This window comes from Balearica regulorum, chromosome 19, assembly GCF_011004875.1.
Source record: "Balearica regulorum gibbericeps isolate bBalReg1 chromosome 19, bBalReg1.pri, whole genome shotgun sequence".
In the NCBI taxonomy this organism is placed as follows: Eukaryota; Metazoa; Chordata; class Aves; order Gruiformes; family Gruidae; genus Balearica; species Balearica regulorum.
Window position 1 is genome coordinate 9,835,002 of NC_046202.1, and position 14,849 is coordinate 9,849,850.

Here is a 14,849-nt window from a genome sequence, read left to right on the forward strand (position 1 = left end):
TTACGGGCTGAAGCAATTCAGGGCAGCAACTAAGATATATATATATATATACACACACACAAAGGAGCAATTTTCTCTGTGCTTGAGGCACCGAACTGAAGAGGAACAGGGTGTTTCTGAAGCAGGCAGGAAAACCCGATGCTGCGAATCGGCGTGGATCTCTGCCTGCTCGCAGTGAGCGGAGCAGCCACAGCTTTGCTCCAGGTCAGCTTCGTTGCTGCTCTTCCCCAAAACCGTGTCGAGAAATCCCGAGAGCGTAACTGAGTATTCACACTGCCTATACACTTGAATTAAAAATATATGGTGAATAAATGTGTGTATACAGCACTTACTACACATCTATATGTACACACACACACAGAGCGTGTGACTAGAGTATACACACATATACTCACACAGTATATATTAACCTATATTGCTCAAGTATATATGCTATGTACAGCATATAGCCATACGAACATAGAACACAGGTATTTATATATGTGTACAATAGAGACATACTAAGTATTTCTATATAAACACTATACAATTATATGAACATACGCACACACTTGCACAGTAGAAAGGAATTTGCAGCCAAAATCTAATCCGGGAAAAAAGACAAAAAGCTACAGAGGAGCACACGGACCATGAGAAAGGCTGACAGCTCTCAGCAAACAAAGGCCTCGGAGAAACAAGGAGGGTGCGGGAGGGCTGTTAGGTTCTCCCTCCCCCCCACCCCTCCTTGCAGGGCTGGAAACGCTTTTTGCATTTCACCGTTTGGTGAATTTTTGTGCAACGAGAGGAACCGAGGGGGCACGGGGAGGGTCCCGCAGCGTTGAGGTGATCCCTGATTAGCAGCACCCGCGGGCAGACGAAGCGCCCCAGCCAGCCGAGCAGGGATGCTCGGGGCAGCACGGGTGGCTGGCAGGTGAGCCGGGCTTGCAGCGACGCGGACGCCCAGCTGAAGAGCATCCCGCTAAGCCATGTTCCTCCTTCTATCCACATATCCACACAGCGTTAAACAGCACAATGCCAAGGATGCTCAGGTACATTATCATCATAAGGCATTTAAAAAAAAAAAAAAAAAAAAAAAAAAAAAGACCCTTCAATTTTTCCCCACCCCAAAGGCTAGGTGCTGGGAGAGCAGGAGCTGTGGAGCAGCTTTAAGAGCTTTATGCTCATTAAGCACTGTGGTGTTACATTAATATTATTAATATATTTTTTAACCAAGCCCCTCCAGGCCCCTTCCTGCCTTATCCAGTGAAGGTCTCACAGGCAACACCACAGCGCAAGTTTGCACCGATCCTGACCGCACGCCGGCCCCCCCTTCCCCAGGGCTCTGGTTCGAGGTTCAACCAAGTCTGGCTAAATTTGGAGAATCTCAGTTCCCACCAGCAAAGGGAGGTGGGGAACACTAAAGGGAAAGCATCAAATCACCCCAAGGTGTCCGAAACAATCCTCCTGGTTCTCAGGACTAAACAAGAGAGGAAATAAAAAGGTGAAGCCGAGGATGATGGCAGAGACAGAGAGTCCCTCAACGGCACCTGACACCTTGGGCATTTTTCAGGCTAACTTTCTCGTGTCAGGACATCAACCTGCTTCATGGAATTCTGAAACAACCTAAAGACTTCTGCAGAATTCACAAATTTAAGGAAATAAAAGTGGAAAATTTAAAGTAAAAAATAAGCCTGAGTGCAAAGTCTGGAAAAAAAAAAATTAAAACCTTTTTTTTTTTTTTGCTTTCTCTTAAGGCTCAGTAAAGTTGTTGCTTGTTTCAAGTAATTCCTTACTGTACATGTCGCGGTCCTTAGAGAGCAGCACTAGCACACACAGAGGGCAACGCACGTTGCTCTCTGATACGGAAAGTGGCTAAATAATCATTTTCCAATGGTTGACAAAACCCAGGAGCACAAAGATGACCCTGTCCTGCTGACATTGCCCACGCACGCAGGGAGAGCTCAGGCTCAACGCAACACAAAGACAACCAGAAAGCCCGGCTGGCAACTCAGTAGCTGTGCACCAACTAAATGTGCTGGTATCCCTCTCCAAAAAAATCCTGCACAGTCCTACAAACGCCCCAATCTGCCGTCCCGAGGGAAAACCCTTCAACAATTTACGTGATGAAAAGCCACCGACCGCCCTGCCGCATCCTTCAGCTCAGCTCACTGCCAGCGACGCTGTGCAGACCCACATAAACCATCTCCGAGTGCTTTTTTCTTAACTATTGCACCACAGTGCCTGTGCTCGCATCCTTACGGCACGTGGCAGGAGACCAAAGCATCTTTCCAAGCAAGTATCCAGAGACGCGTGGTGCTGCACCTGGAATAAACCTTTACTCCAGAAATCTGGAGTGAACATAACGTATCACGGGGCAGTTCTGAAAACCCATATAAAGGAAGAGCAAACCTGCGGTAAAGTATTAAACACGTGCCTAAGTGTTTCTCAGTAGGGATGCTTTAACTCAGGGCCTACAACAGAAAGTTACCCACATTTTCCTGCGGATGCTCTGACTCCCTGTCCAGCTGCCACACAACACCCCACTGATTAAAAACCAGACGGATTTGAAGTTCAGGGTCTGGGTCCAGCAGCACCAGAAACCACAAATGTTAAGCTCAGCCCTCCAGCACCATGAACGAAGAACTAAACAGCGAGCTGGAAGCTGGTGTGTGTGTTTGGACATCCCACACACCAGTATAAACCATGCCCGTGGCATGATCTCAGGTCCTTGCTTACTGCCTCCAGATTAATGCAAAACCCTGGCTCAAACCTGCAAGACACAGCCTCAGCAAAACTGTGCCACAAGCCGTCTCTGCAGCAAGGCTGGAAAGCCCTCATTAAAACTGTAAGACCTGCAATTTCTTCATATCAAAAATGAAACTGGAAGAAGTCTAGAAATGCAAGAAATCCTTGGGTTCCTAACCGTAAAAGCAGAGTCCTCTGCAGACGGCTTCTGCTCCCCACCAGCCCTTGCTGCACGGTCAGAGCACGGCGCAGACTGCTGGTCCCTACGTCTTGGGTGACGTTTGCTCTCCTGGCACCGGTCACCGCTGCCTTCCATGGTGCTGGGAGCGGCCGCAGCCACGCTTCGGAGGGGAGTGCCACCGCGGGCCCGGACGCCTGGCTCCCGCTGGCCCGCAGCTCTGGCTCACGCCAGGAGCAAACACCTTCCTGGTGCCTCACGGGCAAAGCCCACATCACCTCCCACGACAGGACCAGGAGGAGATGCCTCGGGTTTTATGTGTTTTCAGCATCATTCTGCTTTTGAAGGGCTACCCGCTGAACCCAAGGGAAAAACCTCAGGAGTCAAGTCACCAGCTGGCAGTGACTTCCACCCCGGTGATGAAGGAGCTCATGAAAAACAGCAGGAGGGTCCCAGCAGGGCTTGGACACCCTCCTGGCCATGGTGGGGACAACCCGCTGCGGCTCTTGGCCGAAGTGGCCTGGGATGTGCAGGAGCAGCTATCCATGGCCCCCGGGCAATGCTTCGTGTCCCCATGAATGTGTACCACGTGGATGGGAAAAAGCCCGTGGGGACAGGAGAAGAGATGGGTCCCTCCTCTTGCTGGCCCTGGGGGACAAGGGCTCGGGGATGGTTCTGATGTGGGGGCCAGGGGACAGCAGCTGGAGCAGGGGACATGGCGGGAGGACACTGGGGGTGGTGGGAGGGTGACTGGGGAAAACTGAGCTAAACCAGCCAGGTTTCAATGCAGACAGAAGTCTTGGTGGCACCACCTGCCAGGAGGTAGGCCAGAGCAACGCTCCCCCTGCCCAGGCTTTCTCAAAACAGCCAGGCTTTGACCGCAAGGAGAAAGGGAAAAAGGGGAAAAATCAAACAGCTGGATATTTCCCCATTTTCCAACACCAAACAGTTTTGCCAGGGGAAACAGAACTCAATTCCCATCCTATCTCAACATACGCAATGACGGACAGTCCTCAAAAAGTCTGATGCGAGGAGACAAGCCAGCACTATGCGACGTCTTTTCTGTTTAATTCCACGTTTCATTTTGTTTGCGGTTTTCAGCGCTCTCTCTGAGCAAGCGGCCCATCCGTCCCAGCCGTGCCGCGAAGCTCTCGGCAGAGCACCCGCACGTGCGGCCATCCGTGCCGCCGCGCTTTGGGGAGAGACGCGTGTCCCCGGGCAGCTCCTTCCGCACCGAGAACGTGGGCAGGTTATGCTTCGCCTTGGAGCTGAACGTCAGGAAACCATCTGAACTCCCTTTCCTCCTGCCCCTCATTCATAAATTTAATAAAATAACAATAATAATAATAACAATAATAATAATAATAATTAAAACAAAGGCTTATTGGAGCTGTTTCTGCTCAACTTTCCACAGTCTCTTTTCATGTCACTCTCTGGAATCAGATTTTTCAAGAAATACTGTGAGAAAAAAAGAATAATAATAATAATTATAATAATAATAATAATTATAATAATAAAAAGCATCTGGAACCAGCTCAGAAGATTTCTAATGCTTTTCAGCTTGACTGACTTGGAGTGCATTGACCACACCGTTTATATTTTCTTCAGGTACCTGCAAGAAAATAAAAAGAAAGGTCATGCTCCAGCAAAAGCCAGGCAGGGACGACCAGACAGGAGAGGCAGGAGCCAAAGGCAGAACGGCCCCAAGGAGCCAGGAACTTTGCTGTTGGACACCTGAACTCTGCTGAGAAAGGACTCCATCTACAAGAGACACCCTCCAGTTCGGAAGTGCTAACCCATGGTGTCCCTAGGAGCAAATGCTGCAGCGAGGTCTGGCTGTTCTGCTGTCTGTATGGTGGGTGCTGGTGGGGAGGCAACTGTTTGGGGGTTTCCCTTTCCTTCTCCTCCTCCTCTCCCCTCCTTTCCCTGCCTTTTGCTGGTAATGCATTTGTACGCCGGGAGCTCGCTCATGCAAAGGGCCTGCGCTGCTGGATTTCTGCGGCTGCCTAAGGGCCCCCTGAGGCTCTCCAGGGCATCCTGCAGGTTTGAGACCCGTAAGTGCGGGTGGGGACACCACGCTGGGTGACAGGGGAACGTGTCCATCTAAAGAACCGCCAGTCTGCTTGTGGGGGGGGGAGGTCCCAGATGGTACGAGATAGCACCTGAGCTTTCTGATCCAGCCTTCTGATGAGACTTAACCATAGAAGTCCATATACAAAATTATTAGTGGGTGTCTTTTCACACCTACTGCAAGAAAAAACCCTTGTAACAGATGCAAAAGATCTCAGAGTGACTGTCATGGGTAGAAAAGAATATCACAAGTAAAGTTACATCAGACAGAAAAGAGGGGTCTGACCGTTACATAAACTCGAAGATGACACTCAGGGGACAGGCAGCTAACGGCTCTTAGAAAGTGGAAAGGGGACTGAGGGAAAAATAAATTATCTGTGAGCTGCTGCAAGAAGCCAAAATAATTCTTGTTAAGTAAGTTGAAGAAGGGACCGTCTCCTCTGCGAGGTATTTGAGTCCTTGGCCAGGAGACAGTACCTGGATTCACTGGACATCCTCCAGAGCTCAGACAGTGGAAATACAACTGGACTGTGATTTTCTGCAAGGCTTTTAACAACACTGAGGAAAAAAATCCATGAGAAATAACAAGAAAAACATTCTATTTTCCAATGGAAGATGGAATAGGAGCGGCTAACTGATGATGTATGAACAAAAGTCAGCTAGGAAAGGCAGAAAATAATCTTAAAACAACCATACGCTGAATTCTTCTGGGTTATGAAGAAAACCCAACAAACTTCCATCATAGGAAACAGGACTTCTCCACTGCCTCTCCTCCATCATTTTTCCCAGTACGTTGAACACTGCAGTGGAAGAAGCTGTATGACTCTCTGCTTCTCCAAAAGATAATGAGAAAAGACACAGGAATCAATTTTGCAAAACCCATTCTCTTAGCCAGCCCCGGCGGATGATCAGCGGGTCTCTCCGTATGCTCCTGTAGTGCAGGACAGAAGCAGGAGGAAGCAGAACCGGCCCGTTCTGGCCAATGGACCCACCTCCTCGCTCCAACGCAATGGGCTGAACCTTCATTCACTGCAAAATGTTTGACTCCCTTAACATCAAGGGAATGGGATCAATCATATCACAGATGTTTGGGCTGGATTTTCTCCAGGACAGTTGTGCAAACAGTTATGATTTGTAGGACACATCCTAGTTTGTCACCAGTGGAGAAGTCCTTCCCCTCCCTGCCCCTTAGAAAAGATCCCTATCCCAGGGCAGCTGGTGCAACCTGCTCACTTGTCTGCCAGAGGGCAGATCAAAGCATCCACCATGAAGGGAAAAGCAAAGCTCCAAACTACATCCCAGACATAGTTTCAGCCTCATTAGGTGCAAAATGTTGGTGAGGAAGAGCAAGAACCTCCTAGCAGGAGGCAGCTAGAGCAGAGCACCTGGAAAAGGGAAAAGGGACTCTTCTCACTTGCTCTCTCTAGAGGGAGCTGGAAACCATAGCTCTCTCCAGCCCGACCTCATGTCACCCAGGGGACACAGCAGAGACCTGGAGGTTCCCATCTCAGCATTATCTCCCAAAGGGATTTCTTCTCAAGCACAGCTCCTGACTTCCAGGGCAAAACTCTACAGCTACAGTGCTGCAGGTAGACCTGAGTATTAACACCCAGAGCAAATTAAAAATTAAGCAACAAAAAACACCTTAAGATGCACAGGAGAAAAAAAGATCAGGTCAAAGGGAACGCCAAGCTTTTATAAAGCACTCTAAATTGTTGACAAGTACTGAACAACCTTAAACAAAGAAAGAGAGGATGTAGAGAAAGGATTCAAGATGCACTTAGACCTTGAGCAATGTCACTAGAAGTAATGGTGTCTGGTTGAAAAGTTAGGGAAAACATAACAAAATCTAGGTGAGGGTCTTGGCCAACAAAACCAACCGAGAGCCTGCAAGTACACAGCCCAGCCACCACTCCCGGGGCAAAGTCAAGCAGAGGAGGGCTTGAAAAGCACCTTCCACATGGTGAAAGGACTTGGCAGCTCGAATAGCGCTGTCCAGATGAAAAGGCTTTTAAAACCGTACGAAAACAAAACAGCGAGTAGCAAGGAAAAATGCTAAAATACTGATTTGAGTGAGGAAGATCTGCAGACCTTAGTGCAGATCTTAGCCCAAAGAACACCCTGCCAGCTGCTCGGAGGCAGGGATCTGCTGGGCTCAGATGCAGCAGGATGAGACACTTTTAAAAGGCGGAGCTGCCTGCAGAGTCATCACAATTGCATGGCACAAGTTTTAAGGGAAATATCTATTTTAACTGACAGGGCTTAGCTCTCCAGATATCGCTTGACAACTAGAAGCACTCTGCGTCTTGGGCTCTGCGCAGAAAGAATGCACCTGGGGCCACAACAACAGGTAGGGATGGGAGGCAAAGCTAACAGTATTGATTTTTAAATGGTGTTTTATTAGCTTATCTTATCAGCACAGTTAATATTCAAGAAAATAAGGCAAACATATATAACACTTTGACCTTTGCTATCTGGAATAATATTTACTTTTACTCTTTACACACATGACCTATAGGCTGCAAATGGTTCACACCAACTGTGAAAAACCAAAGTAATTAGCTGAAAAAAACCCGCCTTGAACTCATTGGAGCTTTTACAGGTCAAAAGTAGGGCTTGAGCAGTAAATTTACAGTGATGAAAGGAGAAGTATAATGAAATAAAGGGCACATTTAATAAAAAAAACCCAAAAGCAGAAAGCAGCTGAGTTTTGCGAGCTTCGTTAGCGCATGGGCTACTGACTCCCTCCCTCAGGACCTGGGGAATGGGCTCCAAGTCAAATGCCATCCTGTTTGTGGCTAGAGGCGTAGCAATATTCCCTTTTCAGGGAAATTGCGCATTTTTGAGGGTGTCCTATACAGCCAAAGGAAGAGCAGAGGTAGGCTCAATGCCGAGAATGTAAAATATCTGCCAGTATAAAAGAGAACAGAACCCTGCATGACTGGCAAGACCCTCACGCTGGTGACCGTGCTGCAACTGCCAATGGGCGCTCACGAGAACCAACATGGCAAGACCCTTCTCTGCTTCGGAATCACCTTCCCTCGCCGTGCTGCCAATTCTGGCGATCTTATCACAGGCCTACACCACGGGGAGGACGGTGCAGGGACAGTAGAGCTAATCAGGCCCCACAGATGGGACTCAAAACGCAAAGGTTAGGGTCATGTGGGTACCAAGAGGTGAACGCAGGGCTCTTGCTATTGGGAGACTCTCCAAAAAGTTCCCCCTCCCCAAGAGTCTGGAGCCTCCGACTACATTTGCAGGAAAATGGAGACAGTTTGTGGCTGTTTCTAATAAAAGATAGTGACGCAGTGGAAGAGACTGCTTGGGGAGGTCATGAAGTCTCCATCGCTGCAGGTCTTTAAGGACTGAGAGCAGCCCTTTGCAGGAATGACACCCCCTAACATGGCTTTGCCTTGAGGTAGGGCTGGGCTTGGTTCAGGAGCCTCTGACCCAGGGCAGTGACAGCCAGGAGGCTGGACAGGTATCTGCTCGGCTACATCAGAGCAAAGGCACTCCAACAAGCTCTCCAGATGAGAAATGATCTTCTCATCATGAGATTTCTCCCAGGGAAAAGGTCTCCTCTATTCCAAAGAAGTTGTCTTGATACTCACCAATGCGTGATCAAACTTAAAAGTACTGATGTAGTAGGCTGGGATGTCAGCTGCGGCCAAAGGCTCAGAAATCTGAGCGACAATTCCACATTCATCTGTGGGGGAGATAAAAAAATCAATCATTGTCTGAATGGCACCTGTGAGTCTTGCAGAACTCCTGGGTCTCACCAGCTCCATGCCTATAGAGGGAGGAGGTTGTCTTCACAAACTCCAACCAGAAGGGATCCTGGTAGTAAAATGTGTTCTTTCTCACAGAATCAGGCTCTTTGGGCCACCACAATACACTGCACATCGGATTTTATTGCCTTCTTTTTGTTACAAAGAAATGTAAATCCCCAAAGGCACAAAACATTAGAACTGAAAGGATTTTCAGAGGTCCAAAGAAAGGCAATTAATGATGTTCAGGAAGGAAGCACCAAAACCAGTCTCATATACCCTTAACCTCCATTTTTCTCTTTAGTTGTTGCAGTTAAGGACTTTGCCCTGCTGCTCCGAGAGAGGAGATGCTGACCTGCTGGTCAGCCTGGACACGTGGTTCCTAGACCACAGACCAGCACAGCCCCTGAGACGGGATTTCACACCAATTTAAACGGCTCATCTGTCCTGTTCATCACAGAGCACTGGTACATTGTTTCCAAATGAAATCTGAGTTTCACTAATCCAAATTGAACATTCCAACTTGATTGTAAGCTAACATATTTAAATGTCACACATTTAGGGGACTGGCAGGTGTCCTGCTGTGGCATCACTGACAGACACCATGCCATTTCTACACATTTTGCCTCTAAGATGCATAAAGAGAAGGTGCATGAAAATTTCCTTCTTGCTACTTTTGGTTGTCTGGAGTAGAAGTTGCAATTAAATATAAAAATTGGCCAAACATTTTTCAGAAATGTTCTCAAAGCCTGTATTTTGTAACTGTTTCAGAGACCATGGGATGGAGCCCCAGTGATTTCTGAAGATCAGGCCTTTGTTGCAGTATTCAGATCGGACTCCTTAAAATTACAGGGGACATAAAAATAACAAGAACACTTCTGCAGAGGTGAAGTGTTTGTTCTGTGCTACTTAGGTCCAATATTCTTTTGCGTAGAGAAAACGTTTGCAGCACTGGATGTGAAAGAGGTCTATGAACAGGACTCCCACTTGGACTGCTACAAATCTATACCAAATCTACTAAAGCCACAGAGTTGCCCAAGCAGTGCTCTGGAGTACAGCAGTGCTTTCTGACCACTGATTTCAGCAATCTACAATGCATTCTCATGCATTTTTGTCCACTTTTTCTTTTTAAACAGAGATCCAGCTGTAGCTACTTCCAAAGTCCAGCAGATGAATGCCTTTTAGATGGAGCTGTCAGGCACGTAGCACTTTCAAAAGTATATTTAGAAGTCTGACTTATTAGGTAGGAGTCAGACTCCTCCTCTCGGAAAATCTCAGCTTGCAAAGTCATGTTAAGCTGCTGGCTCTTAAAAAGCCTCAGCCTCAGATGGATTTTTCCATCATCCTTGAAGGCCCTGAGGCGACTGCCTACCTGTGCACCAACTGATCCCCCAAATGTTTACCTACCGAAGCCAAGAGGCTGCCCACCAATCCGCACCATCTTCCAGAGTTCGCCAGATGCACTTGTAAACAACAAATTATTAGGAAATCTGTAAAAGAAAAGGAACACCAAACGTGGCAATTAAAACACAGCAGCATGTCAGATTCTGCCTGCAGGGATGCTGCTGTTCCGTATCCCTGCATTGCTTGAAGCCAACAATAGCGGTGGCAGCAGCTCGGTGAAACAGAAAACTCCAGGCAAGCAGGACAGATGCACCTGCCTGCCCCTCCAGATGTCCTGTGGTCAATCAGCAGCTGATGCTGGAAGTGTGCATAGGCACCCACAGAGACACGGAAAAAGATTTCTAAAAAAAAAAGCCATGCCCCAGCTTTACTAACCTCAAGATCGTTAATCTGAAGGTGTGATTTGAGCTGCATTTAGAAATGCCTAGGGACAGAAGATGTTTTCATACCTACTCTCTTGGGCACATGAACAGTGACCACTGTTTTTGTGTCCGAACTTCATCAGCGCTTTTTCCCATACCATCCCTGGGAGGTCCCCAGGATCCCTGCAGAGATCCCCATGTCTTAGCAGGGGAAAGACCAGTGGCTAAGAGTGCCCAGGGTCATCAGGCAGTCTGTGACAGAAGGAATTGGCCGCCCGGGATCCCCAAGCCCCAGGCTGCTCCTCCAACCCTCTAGCCTCTCTTGAAGGCAGACAGAGGTTTACTCCAATTAAGGTCGAAGAAATTTTCAAGAGGGCAATTAATAGTTTGCGAAACAAGTCCCTAGGGCAGGCAAGATTCAAAACCAAACACTGTGCTGTGTGTCAAAAGCAAATCTATGCGTTGCATCTCAGTGCAACATCCTGTCTAGCCTCTGGACCTCAGAGACTTCTGTGATGTGAAGCTGCAGAAGTACACACACACACACACAAACAGGCTGATATTTGCTCCCTCGCTGACTTTCTCCCTGCCAGAAAAACAAGTCATGGGCTCCCCGCTGCACAGGGATGACTCAGTACATTATCATCACAACAAGACTGCGCACCAAGCCCAGCCACGTGTAAAAGCAAAGCAGGAGGACAGCATCATTGACATCCCCACCCTACTTTTGGCCTTTAGCAGTAAAACTTCAACCATGTACACCAGATTTTTTTTGGATTTTGCTCTTAGAAGCACACCTAATGAACAATGGAATAAAAATGTCAAAATCACTTTGTTCCAGTGTCCCTCTTTCAAAAGTGAGATAACCCTGCATTGCATTGGCTTGTGATTTCACTGAGGGCTTGGACAGAGAAGCCCAGCCTTCAGGAGCTGGGATTAACATGCCAGACTTCGCTCAGAGAAGTGACAGGGTGTACAGGCACATGGCACCCACACGACGAGGCTCCCAAGAATTAACACGTAGGAGCTTAAGCTGCTTCTTGCTCCTTTAGAACATCCCAGGTGCTTTTTTGAGGTCCAAGAGATCCTAAGACCAAAGCTCACCTCTGCTGTGTCTGGACATCCATGACCAAGGAGATGTAACCCTCAATAAGAGAAAAGGAGAAAAAGCGAATATGTCCCGAGTCTTCATTGCCCACCACCGAGTCTTTTACTCTGAAGAAACAGAAGAGAACAGCATTAACTGTGGCTAGAAGAGCAAAGGAAGGCTTTTAAAGCAGATTTAGCCACTGAAACCAGAAATGTTCATACACTGACTTAGGGAAGTGACACATTATACTGCTTTTCCTATTTTTGATTTTGCAGGGGACAAAATGTCAGTTGCCACAAAACTCTCCCATCCCTGCCCCAAGGGCCTCTCGCAGGAGGCTGAGGGCCAGGAGCCGCAGACACCGTGGGCAGCAGCACAGCCGGCCGTATGTCCTCCGGTCATGTGTGGGTATGCAGCACGCTGATCACATGGCTACTTGTAGCTTAAATTTGAAAAGGCTCAGCTTTCCAAAGCCAACGGCTGTCTCTAAGCACCCTCGATCTCCTGGTTGGCTTCCACCTGTCAGGACAACCCCCTTGAGGCTGTGAAGCCTCCCTCCCTCCCCGGGTGCAGGGCACCGCAGCAGCGTCAGGCCGCAGCAGATCCTTGGCCATCCTGGAGGAGCAACATGACTTTGTGCCTCCGGACACCGGCCACACCTCACCGGGGAGCCTGTCTCCCTGCTGGGACCTACCCATTGGAGTAAAACATCACATCCATTAGGAGTGTAGCAACAGTGGGAAGGGTATCTGGATCCAGGCTGGTGACGCAGAACATGTTACTCGGACTGGAAAGGGGATGAATGACAGGCCTCTGAACTGAAAGAGACACACACAGACACACACAACTATGAAGCCACGTCTGCAGCGCGTTGACGTCCCACCAGACATGCTATCCACGCACCGGCGGCGGCCACAGAGAACTCTGACTGTGTTTGTAAGAAAGTTCCTCATTGCTGAAGCCCTGCTGGTTCTCAGGCAGGGACCGAGAAGCCTGCAGACAACCTGCTCTTGCGATGTCCTCCCTGGGGTATAGGCTGAGATCATCCCGAGTACCCTGCCCTGCACGAGGCACAGGCCAGCTCCCCGCTCGCAGGGGCTTTCAGGACACTGGGCGCATCCACATCAGACCAGGGGCAAGCTAAAGGAGGTGGCAACACAAGCCGAAAAGCAGAAACAAATTCAGGCTTCCACCATTTAAGAGGCAGGGCTATGGAGGGCATTTCTCTGGCTGTGGTTGCTAGCAGTACAAATTCTTTTCCCTCCTTTCTGGGGGTCTATTTTGCCATAACATCTATAAAAATTAAAACCCAGCTGACATGCAGCAGCTTGGCAAACACATTTGCAGCCAGTAGCTGAGAAACAGCCGATATTTAGCCATGCAACTATTAAACACAGCAACACAGCAAACTGCATACCTGTGCATAATCAACATGTGTTTCTCCCTGCCCTTCCTTCACGCTTTTTTGTGTAAGGCTCATTTTCTTAAACAAGATGATTTATAGCTATCGAGTGACGAGGCTGAGTGGCACTTCATAATAACTGATCTCTGCTTTGTTTGGTTAAGGGCACAAAATTACACAAAGGTGTGGAGGTAAACATATGTATTTAAGTAGTTCCTTTTCCTGACTGTGCCCTTTGCTTGATGCTTGTTCCTCTAGCCTGGAAACATCCAAAGGTTCTGTACAGCCCTGGGCTGACAGTGGCCTTGATCCTGACTGGTACTGAAGTGTGAAAGTTGAACAGCAATGTTCTCTGTGCATCAATCACTGCAATACTTAAACAAGCTTTTCTACAAGCCATTTTCCTTCGTAAATGTTGAAACATGGAAGTATGGGCTACAGACAATGTTATTTTTGCAACTGAAACGAACTGTACTTTAACCTTCTGTCCTACAAAAGGCCTGTCTGCCCTAGAGATGCGGAACTAGCATGAAAAAGCTCAAATTCAGCAAAGCTCATCAGCATCGCTCAGAAAATTAAGCAGAACTGGGATATACTCAGGTAGGTGTTAAGATGGTTTATTACCTTACAACAGGATAAACATTCACCAAAACACTGAGGGCAGGGAGCAGGCACAATTCTCATGTGTCACAGAGACCAAGTCCCCGGCAAGCCGAGCCCGTGCTGGTCCTTACCCAGTTTTGGTTTGACAAATCCATTTGTTATCCCGAGGTCGTCGGCAGCCACTGTCTCCCCATTCACCACTCTGAGGATGGTGAACTCGGCAGCCAGTGTGTGCATCACGAAGGGCAGGTCTCGCTCACGTACCTGAAGGTGACAACAGGATTAGCTCGTGATGGTACGCACCAGAAATGCAAATACACTGCGGTGGAGGTTATGTACTCTCAGGGCACTGAAAAGTGGACACATCACTTCTGCTTGAGCCAGCAGGTGTGTAAGGATAATTACCATCTGGATGTGTCCAGAGAAGCGTATTTGGTGATAGCATTGCAAATATCAGTGGGATTAAGCACCACAGTGCTTTTAAGACTGTGGAAAGAGTGTGGAGACTTCTAAGAGGGAGATGTTTCACCTCTTTTCCAGCATCCCTTCAAGAACTCAGCACTGCCTGTTCTTCAGCCTTGTTTCCTAAGGAAATTGTCTATCCCCCAAACAACTTTGGAGCCTCCTGGCCATCAGTCAACCTGACAGCAGGCACTGTGTTCCTCTAACTTTCAGAAAACCAATGTCTGAGTGATGGTGGGAAATGTTGCCAGTGCCTCCATTAAGAGAGAGACTGCAGTGTGGGCTCAGAACTCTCATTAGACACCACACAACCTATACCAACAAACGCCTCATCCCATGGGAAAAGCTCCTGAGATGTCAGAGAGCCTAACTACAAGGCACAGAGCTCTGGGGAAAGCAGACTTCGGTACTTCTGCTGCTCCTCAAACATCTTGTTCCCAGAAATGCCATTAAAACCACCCAACTGAACTTTCATCTGGCAGCAGATGACTCTGCCTGGTCCTCTCATGTCCTCTTACCAGGATGAAGTCCGTCTGATAGGTGGAGAGCATGAACACTGAGATGTTTTGGTCAGCTAGAGGTGCTATTACTGACTTGGCAATTTTGGTCACTCCGATGGGCTGGGAGCCAGAGAAGCCACCTCCGCCAGACACCACGTTGAGGGCAAGCCATGTCGCATCAGCCACACTCAAGTGTTCCGAGGAAGGGAGCTCTGCAAAGAGGCAAAGGTTTGGTTTAGTGGCAGAGAAAGCCAGGTCCAACACCTGGTCCGTATGTGGTTAGCACA

General features: G+C 48.3%; 1 protein-coding gene across 1 annotated transcript in view; it reads right to left on the reverse strand.

Moving 5' to 3' along the window:
* Window positions 1–3,949: 3,949 nt before the first annotated feature.
* The window catches only part of CASTOR2 (cytosolic arginine sensor for mTORC1 subunit 2), a 122,069-nt gene continuing 111,169 nt past the window's right edge, over window positions 3,950–14,849 (reverse strand). Inside the window, exons 3-9 of the mRNA XM_075771207.1 lie at window positions 14,581–14,774; window positions 13,732–13,864; window positions 12,290–12,413; window positions 11,610–11,720; window positions 10,147–10,229; window positions 8,584–8,678; window positions 3,950–4,514 (exon numbers count right to left, since the gene is read on the reverse strand). Of these exons, the coding sequence (XP_075627322.1) occupies window positions 4,449–4,514; window positions 8,584–8,678; window positions 10,147–10,229; window positions 11,610–11,720; window positions 12,290–12,413; window positions 13,732–13,864; window positions 14,581–14,774 (806 nt within the window). The 3' untranslated portion in view covers window positions 3,950–4,448. The remainder of the gene's footprint in view (window positions 4,515–8,583; window positions 8,679–10,146; window positions 10,230–11,609; window positions 11,721–12,289; window positions 12,414–13,731; window positions 13,865–14,580; window positions 14,775–14,849) is intronic.